Genomic DNA, 25,371 nt, shown 5'->3' with positions numbered 1-25,371 from the left:
GTTCTTCACAGACATGGGTCCATTCTGTACATAGGCTCTGGCTCCTGCTCACACTCACACTGAGAATGGAGACTCATTCTGTGGAGCTCTGGGAGATTTTGTTATTAGGTCAGTCTTACAGCAGCTGTAAGAACCTAGATTTTTTTTCCCAAGAGGATGAGCAAAAATTAGCAACTCTGAAAGATAATCATGATGAACAGAAAATAAACTTGAAAAGCTTTTTCAGAGGATACTCCTACTGCTTAAATAATCTTTCAAGAGTAAAACTAATTCTTTTCCACAACGGGAAATTACTAAAATGTCGATATAGGTGCGTGCTTTCTTCATGAACATGAGACCATGCTCATGAAATAAAGTTCAGAAGGCCTGAAGTGAGGCTTGTTTCCTTTTTAGAAAGTTCCTACAGGGTGTTCTCAAAAGCATCAGGCTGCAGTGCTGTCCTGATGTGACCATTTCAGTCACTGACTGTGGTAATGTTCTTGCAGTTGACAAACTCGAGAGATTTGAACAAATTTCCAAATTCCAATTTCCAATTTGGCCAATGGAATTAAAATAAAAGTCTGGGGTTTTTTTGTGTGAAGTTGTGCAAGCAAATATGAGAAGCCTCATGTGGTTATCATTAACTTGCAGGGTGCAGCACAAATGAAAAGCCAGGACAGTGGAGCCTGATTTTCCCTCAGCCTCCAAATAGGATGGTGGGGAGCAGTAATTGCTTTCTGGAAAACTGGCCAATGCTGCTCTCCTGGGGCTTTAAAACTTTTGCTCTGCTGGGTCAGTGCACTTCCTCTTTGATACAGGAACAGCTTCCCAAGTTAATCCATGCAAATATTAGCTTGACCAAACTGTAAGGTTTTGAGACTGTAGTTCAGTTTTCTCTCCTCTTCCCGCTCCCACTAAGCCTCAGGGATCTCTTTCATGGTGTTTCTCTTCCAACTTGATTCATGTTTTGAAACAAACTCCTTTTTTTGCAGCTTTAAGAAAATGCTTTGATCCTATACCAGTAATTCCTAACATAATTCCATTCATCTGGTCAACATATTGTCCTTGTAGAGCTTGTACACAGGACAGGAAGAATGCAGTGTTTGATGGCACTGTTGAGATAAACTTCCTGAAATGTGGTGTGTGCACCAGGACTGGGATATTTTGAAGGGAATTGCTGGCAAGGTTTAATTGCCATAGAGTGACTAGCTCATCCCAAGCTCTCTCCTGGATGGCCTGTGTAGGGCTTGTTCTTGAGATTTATCTGGGACAAAATACACTGCTTTTCCAGTAGCATCTTCTAATGTTTATGGTACTCATATGCCAGCTCAAATGTTAGTCTAGAATTACTGTCAGGCATGTTAACATTCTTTAAAGAAAAGACTAGACGTTTTTCAGGGAGGAGGGCAGAGAAGAAATGAAATAGTATCTTGCTTGTCATTTATTTTTTAACCAGTAAGACTGAAGGGAGATGAAGTGTCCTGGCTAGGCAAGTGTTTGTAGCTTATTCCTGCAAACTTCTGGGTTCTATGGCAGCATTTTCAGATTTTTGTTCCTGAGTTTGTATTTTGCATGCAGTCAAGGTTTTACATGATACTTAAAGTGTCAGAAAGAAACCTGGTGAGACACCAAGGGAAGATCAAAGTCTAAAATACAAATTGTTATATGATCTTTTCCACTACCACGTTACCCCTTCTCTGGGCACTTCTGTGTGTGTCATGGACCAATATGAATTCTTAAAATAACCTGTGATCTTAGAAGGGGTTGGCCACATGCTAAATTCTGAAAACCCAATTAAATACAGCTTTTGAGAAAGAACTGAGGTATTTGGTATTGGGGGTTTTTAGTGTTCCCCCAGTTTTCTCTGGGGAGAAAAAGAAAAACTAGGGAGCATTTGTACCTTTTCCCTTTCATTGGCACATTGGAATGGAGAGGGTGAAGGAGGTTTTGCTTCTGGGAGAAACAGCTGCTGGACCATTATTTAAGGCAAGGGAAGGGTATAAGATTTGAGGTTTCTGCCTAAGGAAATTGAAGCCCTAATGTGGTGCTGTCCCTGCTTCAGAAAATCAATCTCCTATTCTTTGTTAAAGAATTAATTTCTTTACTCCATGTTCTTTATCACCAGTCTCCAATTCAAACAGAAAATTGGTCTGCAGCCTCTCTGCAGACCTCCACAACTTTGGCATTATGCATCTATTAATGCTGTACCTACATTCCCAAATTGATGCTCAGTCAGGATTTTTGCCTTGGAACACCCCCAGTAATGAAATGTGCCCATGAATGAATACAAGGGGCTCACCAGTCCAGCCCAAGCTCTTTGCCAGCCCTTTCCTTTTGTTGTCATCTTCACACTTTGTGTGAAGAACATTCCAAACAAACCTCAACTACAAAAATTCCCTGGGGGCACAGTGCCACTCCTGCTCACCAACAGTAAATTTTGTCCCTGTTTGCCCCCTTTTCATGCTGAAAATATAACATCCCAAACCAGTAATGGCTTCCTTCCTTTCTGCAGAGTTCAGTATGGCTCTGCTTTTCAGTCACTTTGGGGAAGCCAGGAAGTGAGACACTGCACTCCTTTCATTTTTCCTCCTTTTCAAGTGAACGAACAAGAAGCTGTTTGACTTTGCTTGTCAGAGCAGTGGTTCTTATATTTGAGTAGCTGTAGCAATTACTAATCATGAGAGTGATTGTAAACCCTGGCTTAGTGCTGCACAAGAGGTGGTTTCACTATGATGTGAATTAGCACAGGAGGAGATGCTGCAATTAGAGTAATTGGAGCTTACTTATAGCATATAGGAGGAACAGGAATAAATAAGCTTTTGTTTAAGATACTGCTTCTGATGTGGCACCTCTTGGGTCTGAGCTCAGCAGGGTGAAATGTTAATTTTTTTCTCAGTTTTGATGCATTTATCTCCAATTTTATGCAAAAGAACTGATTTTGGTGTATATTCAGAATAGCTGAAAACTTTTATTGGGTTGTTGGTTTTAGTTGTGGGTGTTTTGTGGGTTTTTTTGGTTTTAGGCAGCAGTAGGATCAAGCAGTCAGATTGCATCTCAGTACCTCCCATGCTTCATTTCCACCACATTTGGCAGTTATAACTACTGGGGTTTTAATTAATTTCCATATGGAGTTTATTCAGATTTGATATTTTAGTCTTACTAAACTGGACTTATTGTTGCCTAAATTCTGTGTGTGCTCTCATCCTTGTGCAGAGAATAAAATTGAGGAAAAGACATACTGGAAACTCAACTTTTTCCAAGGACGTAGCTCTTAAAAGAAGAAATTAAGATACTGAATTCCCATTAAGTTTCTTGACCCTAAATGTGTGTATTTTTGTCTAAAAGCAGACCTGCAATGATAGATGAAGGCAGTGGATTTTCAGGTCATTGGAAACAGGGTTATTCTTCCAGATTTGCTTTGACATAGAAATAAATTTGCAGTTGTAAAATGGGAAGCAGCTGACTAACTAGTTCATAATGTGGGTCACCAGTGTAAGAAAGGTTCCAGCCCTATTCCAGCAACCCTGACAGTATCAGCACCACTGAGACCTTAGAATAATAACAGAACAGCAGAACAGTAGTAATCTGTTCTTGATCAGCAGTAATATCAAAGATTAGAGGAATGCTGGAGATGAGAAACAAACCCACAAGTTTAGGAGAAGTGATGTGAAAGGGAGAGAGGGAGAACTGGAGCTGGCTTGGTCCTTTGGGGTGGCCTCTTGGCACTGATGCATTGTCACTCTCTGCCTCCTGTCCTTGGATCTCCTTTGGCCAAATGCCTCTTCCTGTTCCACAGTTCTCAAATGCTGCAGTTGACTCAAAGTCCCTTTAATTATTTATTCACACAAACTCAAGAGGACTCTAAATGAAGGGAAGGAATGTAAAGACTGTTACTGCAGTGGTGCTGGGATAAGGAAACAGGTGATCAATAGGCAGGTGAGAGGGGGTGGTGGCTGCTTCATTTCTTGAAAAGCACTGGAATAGAGGGACAGGAATCAGATTTTCTCCATGGCTTTAACAAGGAAAAGATGAATTGCAAATTTTAAAAGATTTCCACTTATTAATGGAGGAAAACCTTGCAAGAGACCATCAAGTGAATCTCCAGAATCTCCCTCTTTGGGTGCTTTAAAAGCACACTAAGCAATCTTTTGTTAATGAATGTAATCCATACAGGCAGCTCAGCTCAAAGACTTGGCAGCCCCTTCCCTGCCATTGTCCGAGGGACAGTCTGCACAGGATTTTGTGGCACACAGTATTGCATTCAGCTCCTGTATGAAAATGAAATGCTCATTAGAGCTGAAATATTAATTTTAAAAACCCTGTTTTGAAAGTTCAAGACTCCATCTTACTGGGAATTTAAAATACAAAATGTAACATTGATTTATGTGTTAGGTAGATAGAGGTAGCTGTGAAGATGTAATGTTGTTGTAATGTGACTGTCAGTGGAGTATTGTGAAGGTCTAGTATTGTCCTGCTCTCCACTTAACAAATCACAAAATTACTGAGAGTATGGATTTTACCATGTCATTAAAGCATTTGGTAAAATGTTCTTAACTTACTGACATCTCAAAAGAATCATGAAATATCTGTTTCTTATGGATTTCTTTGTGGCATTTCAGCAGTCTCTGAGGTTATAAGCATTGGTAGCAAATTAATTAAAATTATAACTGAATGGGGTTGTGGGATACATGGAGGTTGAATAATAGTGAGTGACAGGGAGAGTGAAACAGTCAGAGAGGGATGATCTGGATTGCTGAGCATCCTTTACTTACATAAATTATCATGCAAAGGTGTATAATGAGATGTATGGGTCATGCTTGAGAATTAAGGACCATTTTAACAAAAGTAATAATTCTGAAAATATATCAGTGTTTATAATGGACAGGTCACATGAACTCACATAATAAAGCTGTGTGGAAGGGCCAAGAGGTGATGTCTGATAAATCACAGTTACACTGAGCAGGAGCTTGGCTGCACCTGTGTGGAACCCCCAGATGTGTGTATATTTATGGTGCAGGTGGTCTCAGTACCAGACTGTTACAATCTTACAGCTTTAGAACTGTTCTGAAATGCTGTTGAAAAATTTCACTGTGGGTGAGTTCTACAAAATGATTCCTGCACTTTTTCTTGGATTTTTTTAACAGTGTTAAATTGCTTTTTTGTGTGTGGAGATATCAATGCTATCCCTGCCCTGCCAAAAATGAGTTTCTCTAAAGGGCTCTTTAATGCAGCAGGGTGACAAAAAGCAGTGGCTGGGCACTGAAATCAGGCATTTCCCATGGTCCATGTGCTTTAACAGCAGGGATGAGTGGCCCTTGGAGCAAGCTGCCAAAGGAGGTAGTGTGAACACTGTGCTTTCATTTTCCTCAGGCCAAGGATGGATAATATGCTGGCAAATGTATCAAATGAAGGTTACTGGAGTTGATGCAGTTGTACTGGATAGGATTGAAAGGATCTGTGATTATTGGAAGATTTAATGGTGCGCTCTCTCTTTATTTCTGTGAAAATCTAGGAAGAAAACTGTGGTCAATACTTAGGGGGCTGTGGCACACTAGGGAAAAAATGCTCATCAAACTTACTTTTACACATAAATTCTCTGTCTTAAGAAGAAATATGAATGTCTGTGTCTTACCATGCATTGTGAGTATTGTTCATTTTGCAGTCTGGCTAAACGTGCTGGTTTTGTTCATCAAAGGGCTGCTTAATTTGATTGGTAAGAGCTATATCAATTGAATCTTAATGTATTTGAATTAGTGTCTTGCTTCTAGAAATGCTCTATGTTGAAGGAGATTGCTTAATTGGTATTCTTGTAACTTTTAGTTTTGAGTGGATTTTAATGAACTCAGATTTACCAAAGGCAGTGTACCTCTCAGCAAGTTTGCCTTAGCCTTTGCCTGGAGGAGTTGTAATGTGTACAGGTTCTGTGCTTCTTATGTTCACATTATTTTAATCTTATTGCATCATGAATATGTATCAACACAATGTTTTCACATGCAGACTACTTACTATTAGAAATCTGTGCTAGTCCATGTAATTTTGTATAGACCAGTGAATACTGTTTTATAGACTTTGGAATTGTAAAAACCACTGCATCTTTTTTTAATGACACCCAAATCTACCTGTGTTTTCCTGTTGAAGTATGTACAGGAAAAGCTGATTGTTTTTTTACCATTGTTTGTTTTTCAGTGAGAGGTTCATGGTGAGGTTAAACAAGAACGGAGGCCCCAGGAACCCGGAGAAGATCGATCGAATGTGTGCACTTTTCACAGTATGTCTCTGTTCCCTTTCTTCTCCCCTTGCAGGAGTGGGGCTGGAGGTTTCTTGAGGGGAAGGAAACCCAGTTCTTCCTCTCCAATATAATAAGTAAAATAGAAGTAATTTCTAAGTTTTGTTATGATTTTTGACTAAACGTTAACATAGAAAGTGAATTTACTTCTAAATTATTTTTATGGCTAAGTGAATATTCTGAAGTACTTGCATTTGTTCCTGCAGATAGTGTGAAATTTTGAATATTTTCATTGGATGTGCTCTTTGATAACAGAGCATAGGAAAAGGCTGTGCTGGCCTGAACATAAAACAAGGCACTTTTTTCTGAATGAAAATCAGACAAGTGTTTTCCCTTGTCCTCTCCCTACGTGCCCTTGTAAGAAATTGCTTCTGTGCTGGTCTTAAGTTGGGTTTAAAATTCCCTCAGAATCCGGTGTCAGACCATCATTTTATCTGCTGCTTCTTCTCAGAAAGCATATGAAAATCTAGAGACACTGAAACTTAACAGCTCCTCACAGAATAGCTGTAAGGAATCTCAGGTCCCAAGTGTGATAAACACCTTCCATCATGACTCACCTTTAGTTAGTGCACATGCTGGAAGCTCTGTAGCAGAAGTATTTTTACCTTCAGTGAAGAAGAAAGGGGGCAGAGCTTTGGTTCTGGCAGTGACACACTCTGAGGTCAGGCAGGGCTGGACACTGAGCCAGGCATGGTCCCCAGCACTGTTCCCTTCTCTCCCTTAAGAAGGCAGCAAAATTCCTCCTCTTAGGGAACAGAATAGATCCAGGTGTAAGGATGCTCTGTTCTGTCTCCATCTGGATCTGAGAGCTGCAATCCAAAAGCAGCACTGACCTGGATGCTGACATCAGTAGCAGTTCTGGTGAGGTGCTGCCAGCTGAATGAATATCAGCAAGGTGACACTGCCACCCCAGAGATGGTAACTCAAACCTAGAGTCTGGCCCTGCTGAGAGAAGGTGAGCAGGGGTTCAGTTCAGCACTGATGTCTGAGTCAGGTGAGAGGCAGGAGTGCAGCTTTAGGAGCTGCCCTAAGGAATAATCCCAAATGGCAGCACAGGCTTTGTATCCACTTTGGCACTTTCTGGCCTCTGAGGTTCATCAGTTTGAAAAAGATTCTCAGCATCCAACTTCCCCACCCTCAGCCATGCCACACGACTTGGAGTCATGGAACACATGTCCTGTTTCTCTCTGTGTGGAGAGCAGTGTGAAACAGTTTTGCTCTGGTGATCTGCAAACCAGCCTTTACACCCTTTAAAAAATAATTATAAAATGCAGCCAGGGCTATAAAACAGTGCCAGGAGAGACCTGCTGCATATTCTGAGTAGGGCCACCGTAGTCCAAGAGCAGCCAGCCCTGGGATTGCAGCATTTGCCAGTGCAGCCCCAGTCCTGACCAGAGGTACCTCCTGAGCTCCCTTTCCTATTACTATGCAAAAATACCAAAGCTGCTGCAGTCTCAGCTCTCCAGGGTGCTCAGGCTCCATCACTGGCTGGTGGAGGTGCTTGGACTCTCACTCTTCTGCTATAGAATGTGTATTTTACATAACAAAAATTATAATTAATGTATACTTTACATAACAGGAATTATAACTGGAAAAATTATCTGTGCAAAAGATCTCACAATTCTAAAACAGTATTTTTCATCAATGTGTTCAAAGACCTTTCCAAAGTGTCTAGTAAAAGAGCAATTAATATTTGCTTTTTTGGATAACCATTTTATCTGCAGTGGTTCTATCTTATAATAATTTCTTAATTATGAAATGCTTCTAAGATAAGATAGTTCTGTGATTTTCAGGTCTTCTCCCAGGCTCGTGTTCATCTTGACTTTAAATCTATTTATTTATTTTCTTGCCTTACCTCACCACACCACAGTACCTTTCTAAAACTCTCATCTTTCCCTAAGGCAAGCAGCCCATATCTTAGATAATTGAAGGGATCCCTGCCTTTTCCTGCTATCTCTGTTACTTCTAAGGGTTCAGCTGTCTCCTTGTGTAAGATATCAAAATTACCCTGGCTTGGGTTTTACATCTGCTGTCATATCATAGCAAAGGTGAGAAACTGCTTGCTCTGGAGATCAAAGCTCACTCAAGCAAACCTCAGCCTGTGCCCTTGTTAGAAACATTCCTGAATTAAATGTAACTGAATTAAAATGTAACTACATTGTATAGGGTTGTTATTTTTGTTAAATACCTTTTTTCTCTGTGGCCTATGAGGTTGGCAGCTGAGTTAAATAACTTTAAACTGGCAGACAGGTATCCTTGGTTCCAGTGCTTTGGGGGTTGTTGTGATGGTGTTTGGGTTTTTTTAACACACAAGCAGGCCTTTCTAGAAACAGCATTGTAAAGAACTAACCATTATTGTAGAGTAACTCTTCTATACCCAATACAGGTGGGAAAATTTAGGGGTGATTTTCTAAAAAGCCATTCAGTTAGAATTGTAATGAAATTATGTTGTGTATCAGTCAGTATCATTTAGGAAGCTCAGAAGGATGTGGGAGATACCCACAAATATCCACCCTGGATGCAGTCCTAAGAGTAATCAGTGTTTTGTCCTCTCCTGGTCCTAGGAGATGTACATGGATTCTCTGCAGAGAAATCATCTGAAAACTTCCTCACAGGGATTGGGGCTTTTGATTGTTTGGTCCATGTCATAGTAAGAATTTCTTGCCTTACAAAAAACCTGTGCTGTACAAACTGAAATTCAAGGCCATCTGGGCCCACATTTTTTGTCTTTTGCCTGTGACACTTTATTTATGAAATTGGAAAAGCAACTAAAGTGTGAACCCATCAATATGTTCATGCCCTGCCATTGTCTGATGTTTTGACAGCTGCCCTTTGAAAAAATAGTTCTTTAAATTGCTGTTAATTAGAACTGGTAATCTGATGGTATAATAAAATTCCCCCTGTCAAAGCACAGATATTTTCAGGAATCTATTGCTCTCTAGAGCATTAAGTATTACCTCCAAGTTTTTTTTGCTTTTTGAAATGTCTTGTCAGGCGTTTCTGAGATTAAAACTAGTCAAATCCCTTTTAGTGTGGAACTTCATGTCTCCGAGACATGCAAGATAAAGGCTACCATATGTTACCCTGGTATGTTGGGTGATGGAGAAAGCCTAGAAAGTGTGTTCCCTTCTTGGTGCAGCAGCAAAATCAAGCCTGAGGAGGAAATGCTAAGGATGGTTTATGTTGCTTCATTTTTTGGCTCTGGAGAGACAGATCTGCTGGTTAGCAGCATCCCAAACAGTGGCTCTGCAGCTCCCTGCATATGCTGCCCTGGGAAATGCAGAGCTGCTTTTAGAGAGCAAGGAGGTACAGCCATGAATTTATTACTTGCCTGTTGTAATTTTGCAATGTGACACAACTGGGAAGGGATTGAATCTTCTCCTTAGGATAAATTCCCTTTATGCCTGTTCTGAGTCACTGTGCCAGCTTTTATTGTGCTGTGTGGCTGTAGTCTGGAATTGCATTGCCATCATAATCTCACTGGTTGGGGTTTGGGCTCTCAAGTCACATGAGAAAGAAATTCCCTGTGTGATTTAAGGTTCATGTTTTAACTTTCAACAAAATGCAGGTTTTAATTCTAAATTGGTTCAGATTAGGGATGACAGATCTTAGGTGTCCACAGTTTAAATTTCTTCACCTTTTTATATAAAAATAGCAGTAGTTCCTTTTACAGTGGTTATAATACCACATAGTTGAGGAGCTTCTTTAAAGAAAACCACGAGTTTTTATCTGAATCAGAGACTGTTGCAGTTAATTTTTGTGTAAGTAGTACCTGACAGTGAGATGGCAGCACTCAGTAGAGAAAGAGGCAGCAGCTGTCACTGTAGAGCACAAGGAACCTTTTTGCATCAGTCTAAAACAGGGATGAATATTCTCCCAGTACACAGTATCTGTTTAAAGTCTTGTCTGGGAGGTGAGTGGCATAGGAAAAACTGGTTTTTAGGAAGAAATGTTTCTTAGCCCTTTCCTCTAATAAAAAAAAAATGCAGGAGGAATGTCTCAGAAGTTGCTGGTTGTTTATGAAGTTACCAGTGAAAAGTACAACATACCAAGGAAATTGCAATTAAGGTGGCTTCTGACATGTGAATGCAAACTGCTGCAGTGTAATGAGTTATTGAAAAGTGTCCTATGTGTATTTTCTTAATTTTTATTTATTTTTAATTTCTCTCAGAGTTAGTAACACTTATTTGTCTTCTTTAACTTCAGAGCTTTCCTTTTGCTCTTCTGTAGGTTCTCCTTTTCCTGTGGTTTGGTTTTTCTTGAAGCTCATTTTTAAAATTCTTGACCTGCTTTTCTGTAACATGGGATTTCAGAGTTTTCATCCACATTTATAGTTGCAGGCACTTATGTTGGAATGTCTCTCTTTTTTCTAATCTTTTAGGATCTCAGCAGCAAGGACATGAAGAGGGATTTGTACATAGTTGCCCATGTAATCCGAATAGGTACAGTATGATTTAGTGCTTGAAATATATGTAATAAACAGAGCTCTTAGAGTATTTTTAAATGTATGTTTTAATTAGCTGACTTTATAATGATTTATACATTTAGAAAACTCAGTCATAGACTGATTGACATTCAGACCATATGGAGCTAAGTGTTAGAAAGTTACTGATGACTGTGTAGCAGTGATTTTGTTTTTCTGAGTCTGAAACTGAATTTTTGATTAAACACTACAGAAGAGGGACAAAGTAAAAAGGCTTTTTGTTTAATGTCTAAAAATTTCAAATGAGATCTTTTTACTGGTGGTATAGCTGGGTTACAGGGCAGGACATCAGCCTGTCTGACCCTCCACATTGAGTAAATCAGAGGCTGTTAGACAAATATATGTCAAGATTTGTTTGCTGCTGTAGGAGTCCGTGGTGCAAGTACATATTTTACCTGTGTTAAGTATAATTTATTTTAAATATTAATCCTGAAATGTTAGCAGTGTATAGTAGGAGCAGCAGAGACAGTTTCCTCAGCTGTATTATTGTAAACAAGTGAGAAGTGCAGTGCCATTCGTGTGTTTCAGGCGACTGAAGAATGGCCAGGCAGTGTTTGCAAGGAAAGGGTTTTTAAGCCTGTTACCAGCCCAGTCAGTGGTCATACCCATTACCAGCCACAGGCACCTTTTCTGAAGTACAGCAGCTCTAAGCAGAGCTTTGTGTGTTGTGCTGGGAATGGCAGTGTGCCTTCAGAGCCACAAATGTGTCAGAGAGGTCGGGGTTTCATTATCTGACTTCCCATGTCGTAAGAGCCTACACATCAGAATTGCTCTGTTATCACTTGAGGTGATAAATGAAGCCTGTGGAAAGATGCTGAATTAACCTTGATGCAAGGGCTGGACAAATTATTATGTGTAATGTTACAAGTTCACTTTGATTATCACAGTGATTTTTCTGGCCTTGGCGTCTTTTGTTCTATGTTAAAACTGCCTCAGTAATAGGCTGTTAATCACTGAGCAAATTTTGTACCTCAGAATTCTCCTTCCTGTGCTCCAAGAAGGATCCATCCTAACATGATAAACAACCAATATACAATATTACAAGTATTATATGCAATATATTATACATTCCCTTAAAGCAGTTGAATAAAATAAGAATTTGTGGAGATAGTGCACTCTAAGGAAGGAGCACAGTGAATCTCTGGGTCAGACTGATGAGTACAGCCATATTCTTGGCTCATCCACAGATGATTGGTAGTCAGCCCAGCTGGATGCAAATATGTGTCATGGAGCTGCAAATCAAAGCTGGCCAGACATGACGCTTTTCACTTTGCCCTTGGCTGGTTTTGGCTGAGTGAGGTGTAGGTTCAAATGGACCTCTGGGTTTGAAAGGTTTGAGTGAAAAGCTGTGGTGGGTTGACACCAGGTGCCCTCCAAACCTCTCTGTCACTCCCCTCATTAGCAGGATGGGGCTGGGGAGTAAGTAAGATGGAAGAAAATTCATGGGTGAAGGTAAAGGCAGTCTGATAAAGCAAAGGCCATGAGCAGAAGCAAAGGCAAGCAAAAGATTCATTCTCTTCTTTCCAACAGCCATCAATGTCCAGTCACTTCCCAGGAAGCCAGGCTTCAGTCTGTATGAAGCAAAACCTCGCAGTGACCAATGTCCCCACTCCTCCTTTGCCTTGTGTTGCTGAGCAGATGTCACATGGTTTGAGACATCCCTTGGCCAGTGTGGGTCAGCTGTCTTGGCCGTGTCCCCTCCCAGATCTGCCCCCCAGGCTCCTGGAGGGAGGAAGCTGCAGAGGCAGCCCTGGTGTTGTGCCAGTCCTGCCCAGCATCCCTGGGCTGTCACCAGCACAGCCCAGCACCTGGGGCTGGGGCAAAAGCAACTCCAGCTCCTCCAGAGCCAGGCAGAAGTGTCACCTGCAGCCTGGAGCCAAAAGTGCTGGCTGTAATGAACACAGCAGGCAGGATGTGGCTGTGTGTCCATCCCTGATGTCTGAATGTCCCTCCTTTCAGGCCGCATGTTGCTCAATGACTCCAAGAAAGGGCCCCCCCACCTGCACTACCGGCGCCCCTACGGCTGCGCCGTGCTCAGCATCATGGATGTGCTCCAGTCCCTCTCAGAAATCAAGGAGGAAAAGGACTTTGTGCTCAAAGTTTACACGTGAGTAACTCCTAGAAGGAAGTTTTTTGCTTCTTTATTATTCCAGCGGCTCATAAAAACTAATGAATGTTATCCACAGATGTTTCAGGTGTTTGAAATGCTTCAGAAGTTATTGAATATTGCCCAAATCTATGTGACTTGCAAAGCTGCTCTTTTATTAATGTGAATTATTTAAAATCTGCTGAGCTCAAACCCAAAGAAATGTGCTGCATTTCATCTGATGAAGGGAATAATAATTCATGCCTCATCTGCTATTCCTTACCACTCGTGGTAACCAACAAAAGAAGTAGAAAACAACTGAAGTCAACAGTGTGTGACCAAAATTCTCAAAACAAATCAACATTTTTTGAGCAGGAATCTGTCTTCAGTTATTTGTGATTTTGAACTTTGAACTAACATTCTTATTATGAAATGTGGTCTCACAGTTGTAATAAAGAGGCCACAGACAAACTGTCTGGAGACTGCAGGGAATATTTAAATCCCTTGTCAGTGAGGATAAATACTGGCAAGATCTGCTTTGCAGATGGGCTGAGGCACAGCTGACACTGCTTTGTGGTCTGCGGCCACTGTTGAGAGTAATAAGATAATTTGGTGGGTTATGGAACTTTGTCATTCTTTGAGACATGCATTCAGCAGCAGAAAATGTGACCTTCATGGGAAACTAAATGAAAAAAATGCCTTACTGTTCACTGAAGATTACTGGGTGTCTTTTCATACATTAGAAATCTCTTAAGTCCAAACAAAAGTCTCTCAGAGTCAGCTCTTTTATTACTCTTTTGCCAAAAGTTATGAAAACTGTAACAAAAATGTCAAATTGTAGGGAAGAAAATGGTCCTCTCTTCCCTCTGTCAGTAGAATCTGGCCAGTCTTGGCCTTTTGTCACATTCAGTTTCAGCTTATCTCAGAGCAGTGGGTTTTGGCTGAATAGTTCTATTGGCTTTGTAGATATGGTGTTAATATATTGCAACTGCAACATTTTGAATGTTTACAGAAATGGAACATTCTGATGATTAGATTTCTGTTTTGTCGCCCATTTAATGCTCTTTAGCTTCTGAAAAATAGAACAGAAAATCTTGTTGAAACACTGGACTTTGTCAGTGACAAGTGGAGTCACACAGCCCTTTAGAGCAACCCAAAGTCTTGGTACAGTGATGGAATAAAAATCTCAGGAAACAGAGCTTCCCTTTTCTTCCTGCTAATCTGCAGTGTTCTGTTAATGTGGATTCCCTTCACAGCACCCAGAGCACCAACAGCTTCTGCCCAAATTCCTCAGCAGATTTGCACCAGCTGTTCCTCATGTGGGCAGGGAGAGCCCCTGGCTGAATCCAGCTCTGTAATCAGATGTTTGTAATTCTTTCTCACTATTATCACTCTCCTGGGCTGCTGTGAGGTTTGTACGTCATTCTTTTATGTTGCTGCTGTTTGCAGTGTTCTGTGTAAACCTCCAGCAGAAGTACTCAGGGGGAACATGGATATATCTGAGGGGCACCAGCTCGTTCCCTTTGCAGCTTTGATAGTTGTTGGTCTTTCATGACAGAGTTGTCACAGGTTTGTCTCTTGCATCTTCTCTTTGCTCATTCCTTCAGCTAACCTGCCTTTTCCTGTTCATTGGCTGCAATTGAAATGACAGGGTTTTGTCCTTTGGAAGTTTAAAGTTGAATATGAGTGCTTTAACTGCCCTGAACTGATTTTCTTACCTGCTGCTCTTATTTTGATTACTGTTAAAATGCCTCAGGCCAACTCCTAAACATCATAAAGATGAAGTAAGGAGAGAGGTGTATTTGTACTTTTCAAGGAGCAGTAAAAAGCATTCCTTTTACACACTATGTGGTTAAAGCTTACAGCTGCCACAAATGAGGCAGCTAGAAAAGCCTTTTCACAGGGAGAAGCTGGAAAAAATTTGAAAGACTGAAAACCTAACAAAGGCTGAAACAAATACATGGTCTGTAAATGGAGGCTTCTGCTGAATCCACAAGAGAATGCTTATGGGAGGGGAAAAAAAAATCAATTTACTTCACCAATCTTTCTCAGCTTGCCTTATTATTGTTAAAGATTTATGTCTGAAAAATATTTTTTTCTCACAATTGAGATTTTTCTCTTTGTTAATCCCACAGTCATGTTAAAATCTCCCTAAGAGGATAGAGTACCACAGCTGTAGTTATAAGCTCATTATGCAAAAGCATAAAGGTTTACTTTTATTATTCTTTTTAATATATATGTAAAATAATTTGAAAGTGAGATGAAAGTTAAATTCTCAGTCCATTTTTTCTGAAGTAGCTTGACTTAATATTTTGTACTAATTTTTATCTTTATTGAAATATTTTGCTCATTGAACATTACTCTTTGTGTTCATCTTACAATTCCCCTGAAAACTTCATGCCTTTCTCTACTGTATTCACTTTTTCTGGGGGTTTTTTTTTCCTGTCCTATTTTCTTTCAATCTTTTTTCCCTCTTTCACCAGCCCTAGATCTTGAAATTCTTCCCCATTAATGCCTGAATGCCTCTCCCTTTGGCTGTTCCATTGTTGCTGTTTGCCCAGCTGGACAAGAGCTCCCATCCCATTGCTGTCCCCAGCTGCTGTGGGATGGAAAACATTCCAAATGTGCATTTGCTGCACAACCAGCCAGCCTCAAAGGTGAAGGATGGCTCAGGAGTGAATTCTTATTTAAAGGAGAAATAGATTCTTTTATCTACTTGGTATTTGGACAAGTAAAATGTGAGCACAGTAAGACACATTCCAAGTGTTTCCAGGCTAGCCTGTCAAAGCTGGGAGAAGATCTTCCTTCCTGTCACCCAGGAAATGCAAAGTGCAGCTTCCACTGGCACTTGGTACAAAACTGGCTTTAAGCTGCTTTTAAGTTGATTTTGGGATGACTTGGTTGGAGGTTAATTTGCAGGCATAAGTCATTGGAGGCTGAAGCCTATTTTAACTTGCACTGCATAGGCTGGTACAGCAACTAACACCACAGGTTGGACATTTGTAACTGTGAGGAGGGAGGATGGTATAGATTCTGTGCTATAGGTTCTCTCTCTACTTTTAGGAGAATCTTATTTGGAGTAGGATAAATGGCTTCTAATGTGTTGACAATGTGAAGATAATTTGTATTTTTTTTTTTGATGAGTGAGCTGAATTAGCACACACCACCACAATTATTGGCAGGGTGTCCTGTCCATTACTGCCTTAGCTCTGTTGTGTTTTGGTTTTGAGGGATTGTTTAGGGGGTGCAAATACAGTCAATTTACCATCCTGTGAAGTTCTGCTAGGTCACTTCATGCTGATCTGCCAGAAGGGACACAGTACTTACAGGAGGTGGGCAGTAGAGCAAGTGAAATGTTCTCTGTGTTTCATTTGTTCCAAGTTGTCTCTGTTCCTTTTGCTGTTCTAAGAACATTTGGGGGTGTCAGTAATTGTGCCATCACAGGCTTTGGGGGTTACCTAATTATTCTTGGCAGCACATGGTTTTGCAAGACTGAAGCTGTAGGAATTTACCAGTTCCTACTTGTAGATATCCTGAATTCCTTCTGCCATGCTGTTCTTCAGTTACATAATGCAGCAAGCAAAAACATCCCCACTGTCTTCACAGGAGCTGCTGTGTGTCTTACTCTGGCTGTGCTGACATGTTGTACTCTTGGGGGGAAGCAAAAAAAGGAAAAAATGGTAATATCCTTGGAGAAGTTTTACAAAGTGGTTTATTTCTCAAAACTCCTAGGAGCTGAAAGCTTGGAGTATTAGCTTTACTTTTTTTTAACCTCTGAGAGTCAATAGGACAGAAATTTAATTAAATGGTTTAATCCATTTGCTTTTCAGGAGAAATGAGATTGATTATTGCTGCTGAGTTAAAAATTGCTGACTTTGTGGGGTATCACTGAATCTTGTCATTGTGATTTAAGTGAAGCACAGATGTATTTAAAATGCAGTTAGACTTGAGCAACATACTGCTTTGCCTTTCTTTTTTAACCAATGGCTCTGTTTGTGGTAAAGGTGCCATTTTTTTTTTCATGGGAGGAGATTATATGGCTCATCTTCCATTTAAAAGCTTGATAAAGGAGGCCACTTCAGTTCTCTGCCTTTCTCTCCCCAGTCTGAGGTCTCTCCCATCCTGTGGGACAGTAGCCTGTAGCCTCAGGATGTGGGGATGATTTCCTTGGTTCCTTTCTTAGTGGCACTTGAATTCCTGCATGTTGTGCTTTGGATCCTGAATAGAAGTGTAGCACTCATTTTCTACATGACAATTCAGATAGAATGTCCTGAGCTTTCTTCATTCTGTCATAATCTGAAGAATGGAACAGTGGCTTTTATGACAGAAGAGTCACCACCAGCTCCAAAGTGTCCATTGAAGGGACATAACTGTTAGAGAATATTTTGTTTCCTTCCACTTTTATAAATAAGAGTGATGTGGGATTTCTCTCATTCATCTGAACCCTACAAGCTTTCATATTATCTCTACAGCAAAGTTGACTGTTGTGTTCTGAGATGGTTCAGTGAAAGCATTTCACTTGAATGAGTGTTCTTTTCTTTTAGGTGTAACAATGAAAACGAATGGTGCCAGATCCATGAAAACATCATCCGCAAGTCCAGCACCAAATACACAGCCCCCAGCTCCAACTATGGTAAATATCTCTGGGGCTTGTTTGTCAGAGCCACAGCTGAACATCTCCTGTAGGAAACAGCTGATTATTTGTAGCAGAGAAATGCACTGAGATGTAAGGGTTTCCTTTCGTAGCTAATGACAGATAAATAGGGAAAGTAAAACCTGTCTTATCTGGTGACCTCATGTAATGATGTATGCAGTTGCTAATTCAGAGATATCACTGCTCTCCATTCCCAATGAAGCAGCTGATAGGGTACAGTTCAGCTTCATTACTGCCAGTTCTGCATTCATTACCAAGTGCCTGAATCATGCTGATGTCCAAGTACTGAATTTGTCTTAATTTTGCTTGTTTGCATATTGAGACACTAGTGGAATATGCAGTGCACACTCCCATAGAAGAGATTAAGCACAACAATAAGCAAATAAAACATTTTGCAGATATGGAATTCTACTGTGTGTAAAGCTGGTTTCATTCCCTGCTGTTCCTCCTGTTAAAGTTATCCACTAGTCATTATTAAAAGATCTTCCTAAATTCTTTGTAACTTTGAAAACTTGAGCAACATGTCTGAACCTCCAAATTTGCTCCACTCCTTTTATACTGGAATTTTAAAAATTTATTTTCATTGGTTTGTTTTTTAATAGCAATCAAGGATATTAAATGAACAAATTTTCCTGTAAGTGGCAAAAATAGTCAAGGCTGATTTCTAATGAACATGTCTCTTGAGTGCTGTGAAACCTTCTGTACACACAGACACCCTCATACATGGTATTCAAAGGGCTTGGATGTTTGCCATGGTTTCAGAGCCTGTGTTTTCCCTGCAGTGCTCCCCTGCCTACCCAGCTGGGCAGTTGCAAGTCCATGTTTTGGCAGCTTTTGAGTACATACATGCTGACTGTCCAGCTGGCTGGTTGGCCTCTCTTGTCCTTCATTTTAAGGCTTTATCCTCATTTTTTTCATCCCAACTCCCAGTATTCATGAAATGTATACAATCTTCATGTAATCTGGGTATCTATTTATTTGCCAAATTTGACTGAAGCCAAACAACAGGCTTGAAAATTATTTCAGGGGGAGAAGGCAGGAAGTGGGTGGGAGGTACACTCCTGGTTTTGTTTCCCTGGTAACTTGTCTGAGAAAATGGTGACTAAATATTGGTCACAAAGCCCAGATATTGAGCTTAGGAAAAAGCAGGACTTTGGCTCATGCAAAAATGTGCATCCAAGGCAGGGTTTGGTTTGGTGAGTGTTCTGCACAGTGAATAGAGAGGACAGAAAGAACTCTTGACCGAGTGACCCTGAAGGAGATAAAGAATGCGGAAAATTGCTCTGTGCAGGTAATTCTCATGGATGTGTGGAGCTGGTAGTGTGTGCTCAGCAGGTGAGACTGGGCTTGAATGGCTGAACTGAATCCTGGTATTGTTTTGTATGGTAATGCTGAACTTCATCATTTTAGCAGTACACTCTCCTATGTTGTAAATTAAAAGCAGGTAGAGAAAACAGCCTGACTGAGATTAAGTGTGCAATTATTCCTAGCTCAGGTGATCCACTGAATCACAGAGCTGGTTGCTGAAGTCAGTTTGGCCAGTTGGCACTCCTGAAACATGTTGAGGAACTGCTGGGAATTTCATTAAAATCATCAGCCCTCTATGAAGCAGTTAAAGAAATGAGTGGGAAAGGTTTTTTCATGGTATAAAGCAGAATTAAAGATGCTTTAGAGAAGTTCCACAACTTTGTGTGGTTGGTGGTCCCTCAGAGGTGTCATAACCTGCTGCATGTGAGGAAAGGAAATAATGATACTTTCTGTACCTGGAACATGTCTGCAAAATTACATATTCTGACTGTTAGGAGTTGTATTTTAATATAATTCTGTGTTCTTAACTGATCCCTTATAACAGTTTTGTTTCCTCCATTTCAATTTTCAATTACTCCAAGGGAGAAAAGAACTGTGTTTCTATTTTGTATTAAATTAACTGTGGAGCAAAACATTAGTTTACCTGCATGCTTTGTACACACAGAATCTAATTCTTAGGTCAGAAACAATGAACCTCTTTGGTTTTTTTTCCCAGGACTTATAATATCTCTTCAGCTTCTTCGTGGTGACATGGAGCAGATCCGAAGGGAAAACCCCATGATCTTTAACAGAGGTGTTTCTGTCACCAGGAAGCTGGGATTTCCTGATGTCATAATGCCAGGTAAACAGAGCAGCTCCAAGCTTAAAATGCTGGTCATTCTTTTCTCATATTCTCTCAATCGAGTGCAACTGGGATGGGCACTTTACTTGAGTGGGATTTGTGATAGACTTGTCTTATTTATCAGTAAAAGCCAGATTTGGGGAGGTAGATGCTAAAACATTGTCAGGTACAGACATTACAGTGATAGAAGGTGTTTAAATCACGTGGATAGAAGGGATCTGGAAGGATTGCACTGATACTCCCCACAACCCCTGCCAGTTAATATCCCTTTTACACTCAGCATAGAGATGTTTCTTTTTAAATGCATGAAATTTCTTCTTCCCAACAATCCAAATCCTGGAAAAAATTAGTTTCCACTTTGCAACCTTGATGTTTTCAAGTTTGTGTGATCCTTTTGTGATGAGAAGCAGAGAAGGTGCAGACCTGGTCAGATTTTGCCTCTGGCCTCAGAGCAGCAGCTGGAGATGCTTCTTGGCTTGGCAGCCCCAGCACAGCCCAAGAGTTCATTTAGAGAAGAGCCCAGAACGTGGGCAGTCATGCAACCACGTAAAACCTGGTGTTACAGTGGCTTGACTTTTGCAGTGTGGTAGGAAATGGGTTTGCTAATTAGTAGCATTTGAACTATTACTTCATTGCTGTGATGAGCAAGCCCAAGGATAACTTTACAGACATGGGAGATTTGATGAAAGCATAATGGGAAAAGCATTAGATTTTATTACTCAAAAGGCTTCAGTAAGACATCAGTACCAGAAGTAGTTGTAGCCTCATTATGGGAGCTCTTCAGAAACCACAATAAAATAGAGTAGGTGGGAAGCATTTCTAGAAACTAAAGAGTCAAAGGATTTAGAATAACGTGTATATTTACTAATGAGCTTGAAAATAGTGGTAACAAAGCAGCAGAGGATGTGGGCTATAAAGTCAAATATAAGTTTTGGTTCTTAATGACCTTATAGCAGTTCCAGGCATAACCCAAAGCAATCAAATAGGGAGAAGATGAATTATTGCAGGCTGATGTACAGACAGCTGCAAGGTGATCTGCTGTAGTTGAGATCACAGCTGGATATGTCACACTGACATGCCTGTTCAAGGGAATTGGTTCTCCTGCAAGAACTGCTTGATCCTCCATTTCTGTGGCTAAAGCTGTACCTCAGGTGGTTCAGGCCACTGAAGCTGAAGAAACAGTTTTGTGTCCTCAGTGTTCCCCTGGGTAACTTTTTTTTTCTTTTCTGGGCCCTGGCCCTCTGCATGTGCACAGTGTGTCCCCTGTATTTGCTGCTTTGGGCAAGGCTTTGGGCCAGGGCTTGGAATTGGACTCATACATTTATATATACACACACACACACACACACATATATGTATATATGTGTGTGTGTGTGTGTGTGTGCTCAAAATGCTGATGGATAGAGGCAAATGTGGGAAAGGACCACCATTCTGCTATTAAATGCTTCCTGCCTCTCTAGAGGGTCTGGGCACAGAACTTCTCCTTGATTCCAGGTGTGCCACAAGAGGTTTTCATATATTGAGTTTAGATACAAAGCTTTAGGCATTGTGGGAATAATGCTTCTATTTGTGAGGCAAGGCAGCTTGTACATGTCTGTAAACACCAAGTAAGAAAAGCAAAGCAGTTGAGGAAGTGTGAATCAACTTTCACTGTAGTTATAAATGAGGACATTGCCAGAGTAGAGGGGAGCTGTGAAGAGAGGGATAGTCATGAATGGGGCTCCAGACAAAGGCTTTCACTATCTTGGGTATTCCCCAGAATAATGAAACCTCTGGGAAATGAGGAGATTGAAATGTAATGGAACTCCACTGATGCAGCAAACAGTGTTCAGTCTAATTACTAATCAGGGTTTTTTTGGAACTCAAAGAATGTCTGATGTACTCAAGTGACAGCAGATATTTGCCTGTTGTTTGCTTTTAACACAACAGATCCAGTTGGGTTGGAGTTTGCCTGACATCCAGGATAGAACATTTGGGTTTATGTTACCTTGCAGGTGGATTAGCCCAGCTGCAAGAACAAGGCATGTCTACCAATAAACTCTGTACTCATATTTCTACAGCCAGGCTCAAACATTCTTCCTTAGCTTTATAAGTACTGTCTAAAGTTGAAAAATAATTCACTGGGGACACATGTGACCAAAAAAAGAGAAACAAAAACCCCTAACCAAAGACAGAAGCCTGTCATGCACATTAGCAGCTCTCAGCTGTGTCTGCTGCTTTAGTAGTCTTTGTCAAACTAGCTCTTCCTTGCTTTGCTTCAGAACTGTTTGTCATTAAACACAGGGTTTCCTCTTCCAGAAAACAGCACAGAAACTTCATGACTTGTATTTTGCAAGTGGATACAGATTTTTCAGGACAGTGTGGTTTAAAAATGTTTTATGAATAAATTAATAAAGGCTATGATCATTCTGCTGAACCAAGGAACCTATTTTCAGAAAAATAGGTTCTAGCACTTCAACTTAATTTTTTTTGTCATAGGTTTGAATGTTTTCATTTTCTTTTTTAACAGGAAATCCTCTCACATGTGCACATCTTAACTGTTAAAATTTTGTAGCTGTGTCTCATTACTGTTTTCCTATCCCTTTTTGTTTTCTAAACTGTAGCATTAGCTCCCTGTATCAAGCCCTCTTTTTCTGTCCTTCAGATAGGAGAAACATCAGTGGTAGCTGGTCATCAGTGAGAAACAAAGTGAAACTGGTTCTTTATGGGTTTGTATCTTGCATGGTTATGCAGAACAAGCTTAATATTGTACAAAACAACCCTTCCTGCCTTCTTTTGTAAAGATAAAATGTTCTTTGTTTCCTACTGCGTTGTGATCTGACAAGAGCATCATAAAGACTTCAGTTATCTTTTTTGGCAAAATCAGAGGGGATTCAGTCAGACCAGCCTTCTGAAGAAGTTATGGTGGGGTTTTGTTCATTTGTGGTTTGTTTTTTTTTTAATTCCTTTTTTTAATTACTCCTGGGTTTAAGGCCATGCATCTGATGGTGCCATTTTACCTTTCCCAGAGCTGAGAGCAGTGAGGCCTGTGCTGCTCCTTGGGGATTGCAGCTGGGCTTTGTGCAGGACTTGCTGAGCAGAAATCTGTTGCACAGGCTTGGTGTTTGTCAGTCCCCCAAGGACATCCCTCCCCTTGCCCATGTGCTGATAAGTATTCTGTCTTTTCCTTTGATCCTCTGATGAAAAGTGCATGCTTCATCTCCGACTTGTGAGTGATGTTTCTTTCTCTTTTTTCTCTCTCCTTGTCTTAATTTCCTGGCTTCTCTCCTGTTCCTTTCCCTTTATTCTCTCCCCTTTGTTTCTGATGCAGAGATGAAGATTGTTGGGTGTAAGTTTCTGCTTTTCTGTGTAATGTCTGCTTTTTGCTTGCTTTTTTTCCATTTTCATATCTTCCATGGAATGTTGGGATTGATAAAGACAGCGAATCATAACATCACAGGGAAGCTTTGGTAACAGGGAGGTGGAGATTTTGTCTCTCTTCATACCACAGGGTTTCAGGCAAATTTAGAAGCTGTGCCAGGTGAATCAGTAAGAAACAGGTGAGAAGCATCTCAGCATCTGTTCAGTCAGTGAGCACAAAGTCATGGCAAAAATGCATTGAGGAAAGGAAATGGTAAAATCCATCAGCCGTTCTCAAAATGTTCATGGCAAGACTGTTAACAAGACCAAAAGCCATAATTATGTAATAATTATCACCAAGAAGTGTCTACAGGGAGAATAAAAAGTATTATTGTCATAAATAAACTTGTGGAAATGGAAAATTGGTGGAGACAAAAAGCATTAAAAAACACAGCTTCCTAATACTGAAAGGCAACTATTCTAGGGAAATCACTGCATTTAAAAAGGGCATTGTATAAATTCTTTTCTATACATAGAAGTCAAACAATGGATAGCAAATAAGCTAATAAGTATTGCTTGTCCCTTTTCTTTGAAACAATTGTGTTCTGCTTGGTGAAAGCTGGAGAAGCGCACGGAGTTAAACTTGCATAATGTTCTCTTTAGAGAAAAAAAAGCTAATTTAATTTGCCATAGAGGCAGCAGATAAAGCTTTGTTTCCCCTTGTTGCTGTAATATTGCTCACAATTATGTTAATAGGTGCTCACTGTAACTATTTCAAGAATATAGGCCTTAAAAAAACCTGCTGCCTGGCTGGTGAAGGGCCAGAGAAATGAGCTGCTGAAATGGATGGAATGTGATCCCCAGAGTGGGACTGTGCCAGGAGTGCAGTGGGAAAATGGGGGGGCTGCAGAGGGGGTGGCACTGTTAAAGCCAGGAGAGTCACACCGTGGGGGGAACAAGTCCTGAGGGGCAGCCAGGAAGCAGGACAGGGGTGCTGGAGAGCCTTCCCACTGACCCTTGGCCGCTTTGTCCTCGTCCCTTTGGTTTGGAGCAGTGATGTGATGAGCACAAAGCTGCTCCTGTCAGCCTCAGCTGTGCTGCAGTCCCTGCCCTTCGCAGGAAGCTGTGTGCTTGCTCTGGAGGCAGCTGCACCTCCAGCTGAGGGTGGAGTTTTGCTGTTTGAGATCAGGGAGCCATCACTGGCCCCCTCCAAAGCAGCAGCTTCCTGGGAAGAGCCATGCAGAGAGGGAATGTGAGGATAATGGGAGAGGTTCCCCTGCAGGGAGCTCAAACAAATAGAGCCAGAACATGTGATAGATAACACTGCACAAGAACACAACTCCTCTACACTTTATGCTTTGCTTCAAAGCCTTTCCTTGCTGGCCCAGTTCCTCAGTTTGAGCTGCTGTAAGTTGGCTCAGGTCAGTGGGGTGATGCTGATTGGCTCTGGTTGTTCATTTATGGACATAAATGCACAGGTTTGGGTTTTCTTCAGAAGCCATTGTGGAAGATACTCTGAATATCTTTCTTGCCCATTCACTCTTCTGTGAAGGGCCACAATTTCTGAAGAGGTGCCAAACCCAGGGGTATTAGGGAGTCCAGCAGACAGTGCATCACAGTGTGGGGCCCTAAGTGAAAAGGACCAATGCAGCAATTTCATAAAAATAGACCTAAACACTAATATTCTGATTTTTTTTCCCTTTGGCTGCCTATATTGTAAAAGACCAAACCTTCACCTTAAAAAATCCAATATTCTCTGGATAAATAGCTATTTTACTTAGTTGAAATTAGACCTACACACACAGACTTCTGGCACCTGCCACTTTTCCCCAGTTTGCAGGGGTATATTACATGTCTACAAGGTCACAAGCTCAGAAAAAGAAGTTGTTAGAATTGAGTGACCAGAAATTTGTGTCTCTTTCTCCTGCAGAAACTTCTGGGAATTTTGTACCCTTTTTTGATATAGTGTTCTTCTGCACAAAACAGGGACCATTCCTGTCCTTAGGGTCCAAAATCCTTAGGATCCCTGAATAAAAAGTGTTTGATGTTTGATTGAATGCAGACAGTTCCTGTAAGTTGTTACTATTGTGCAGTACAAGTAACTGGTCAGTCTTGCAGTGGAAAACCTACACACCCTGTCAGGATAAACTCCCATTTCTTCTGCTGGAGACTGGACAAGGAGTGGCTGTTGGGCTGCTTCAGGCTATTAAGTCTTGAAAATGATAAATAACTATTTGGAAGTCTTCCAGTACATTCCTTTATACTGCAAATGCAAAATCAATATTTGGCTCATGTAGCCTTTTCCACTACTCCTTTTTGCCCCATTACCATGAAAATAGTTTTAGGTCAATACAAGTGAGCCCCCCCAAGCTGTAATTTATGATTTATAATTTAA

At 40.8% G+C, this 25,371-nt stretch overlaps 1 protein-coding gene across 1 annotated transcript in view; it reads left to right on the top strand.

Moving 5' to 3' along the window:
• Positions 1–25,371, top strand: part of DOCK3 (dedicator of cytokinesis 3) — a gene marked incomplete at both ends in the record, with an annotated part of 180,583 nt that overhangs the window by 86,410 nt on the left and 68,802 nt on the right. Inside the window, 6 exons of the mRNA XM_084214222.1 lie at positions 6,166–6,247; positions 10,647–10,707; positions 12,708–12,855; positions 17,379–17,467; positions 19,512–19,637; positions 22,948–22,965. Coding sequence (XP_084070348.1) covers positions 6,166–6,247; positions 10,647–10,707; positions 12,708–12,855; positions 17,379–17,467; positions 19,512–19,637; positions 22,948–22,965 — 524 coding nt within the window. The remainder of the gene's footprint in view (positions 1–6,165; positions 6,248–10,646; positions 10,708–12,707; positions 12,856–17,378; positions 17,468–19,511; positions 19,638–22,947; positions 22,966–25,371) is intronic.

This window comes from Fringilla coelebs (genome assembly GCF_963513975.1).
Source record: "Fringilla coelebs genome assembly, chromosome: 13".
Lineage (NCBI taxonomy): Eukaryota > Metazoa > Chordata > Aves > Passeriformes > Fringillidae > Fringilla > Fringilla coelebs.
The sequence above is the reverse complement of the archived record's forward strand: the minus strand, read 5'-3'. Positions and strand labels throughout refer to the sequence as shown.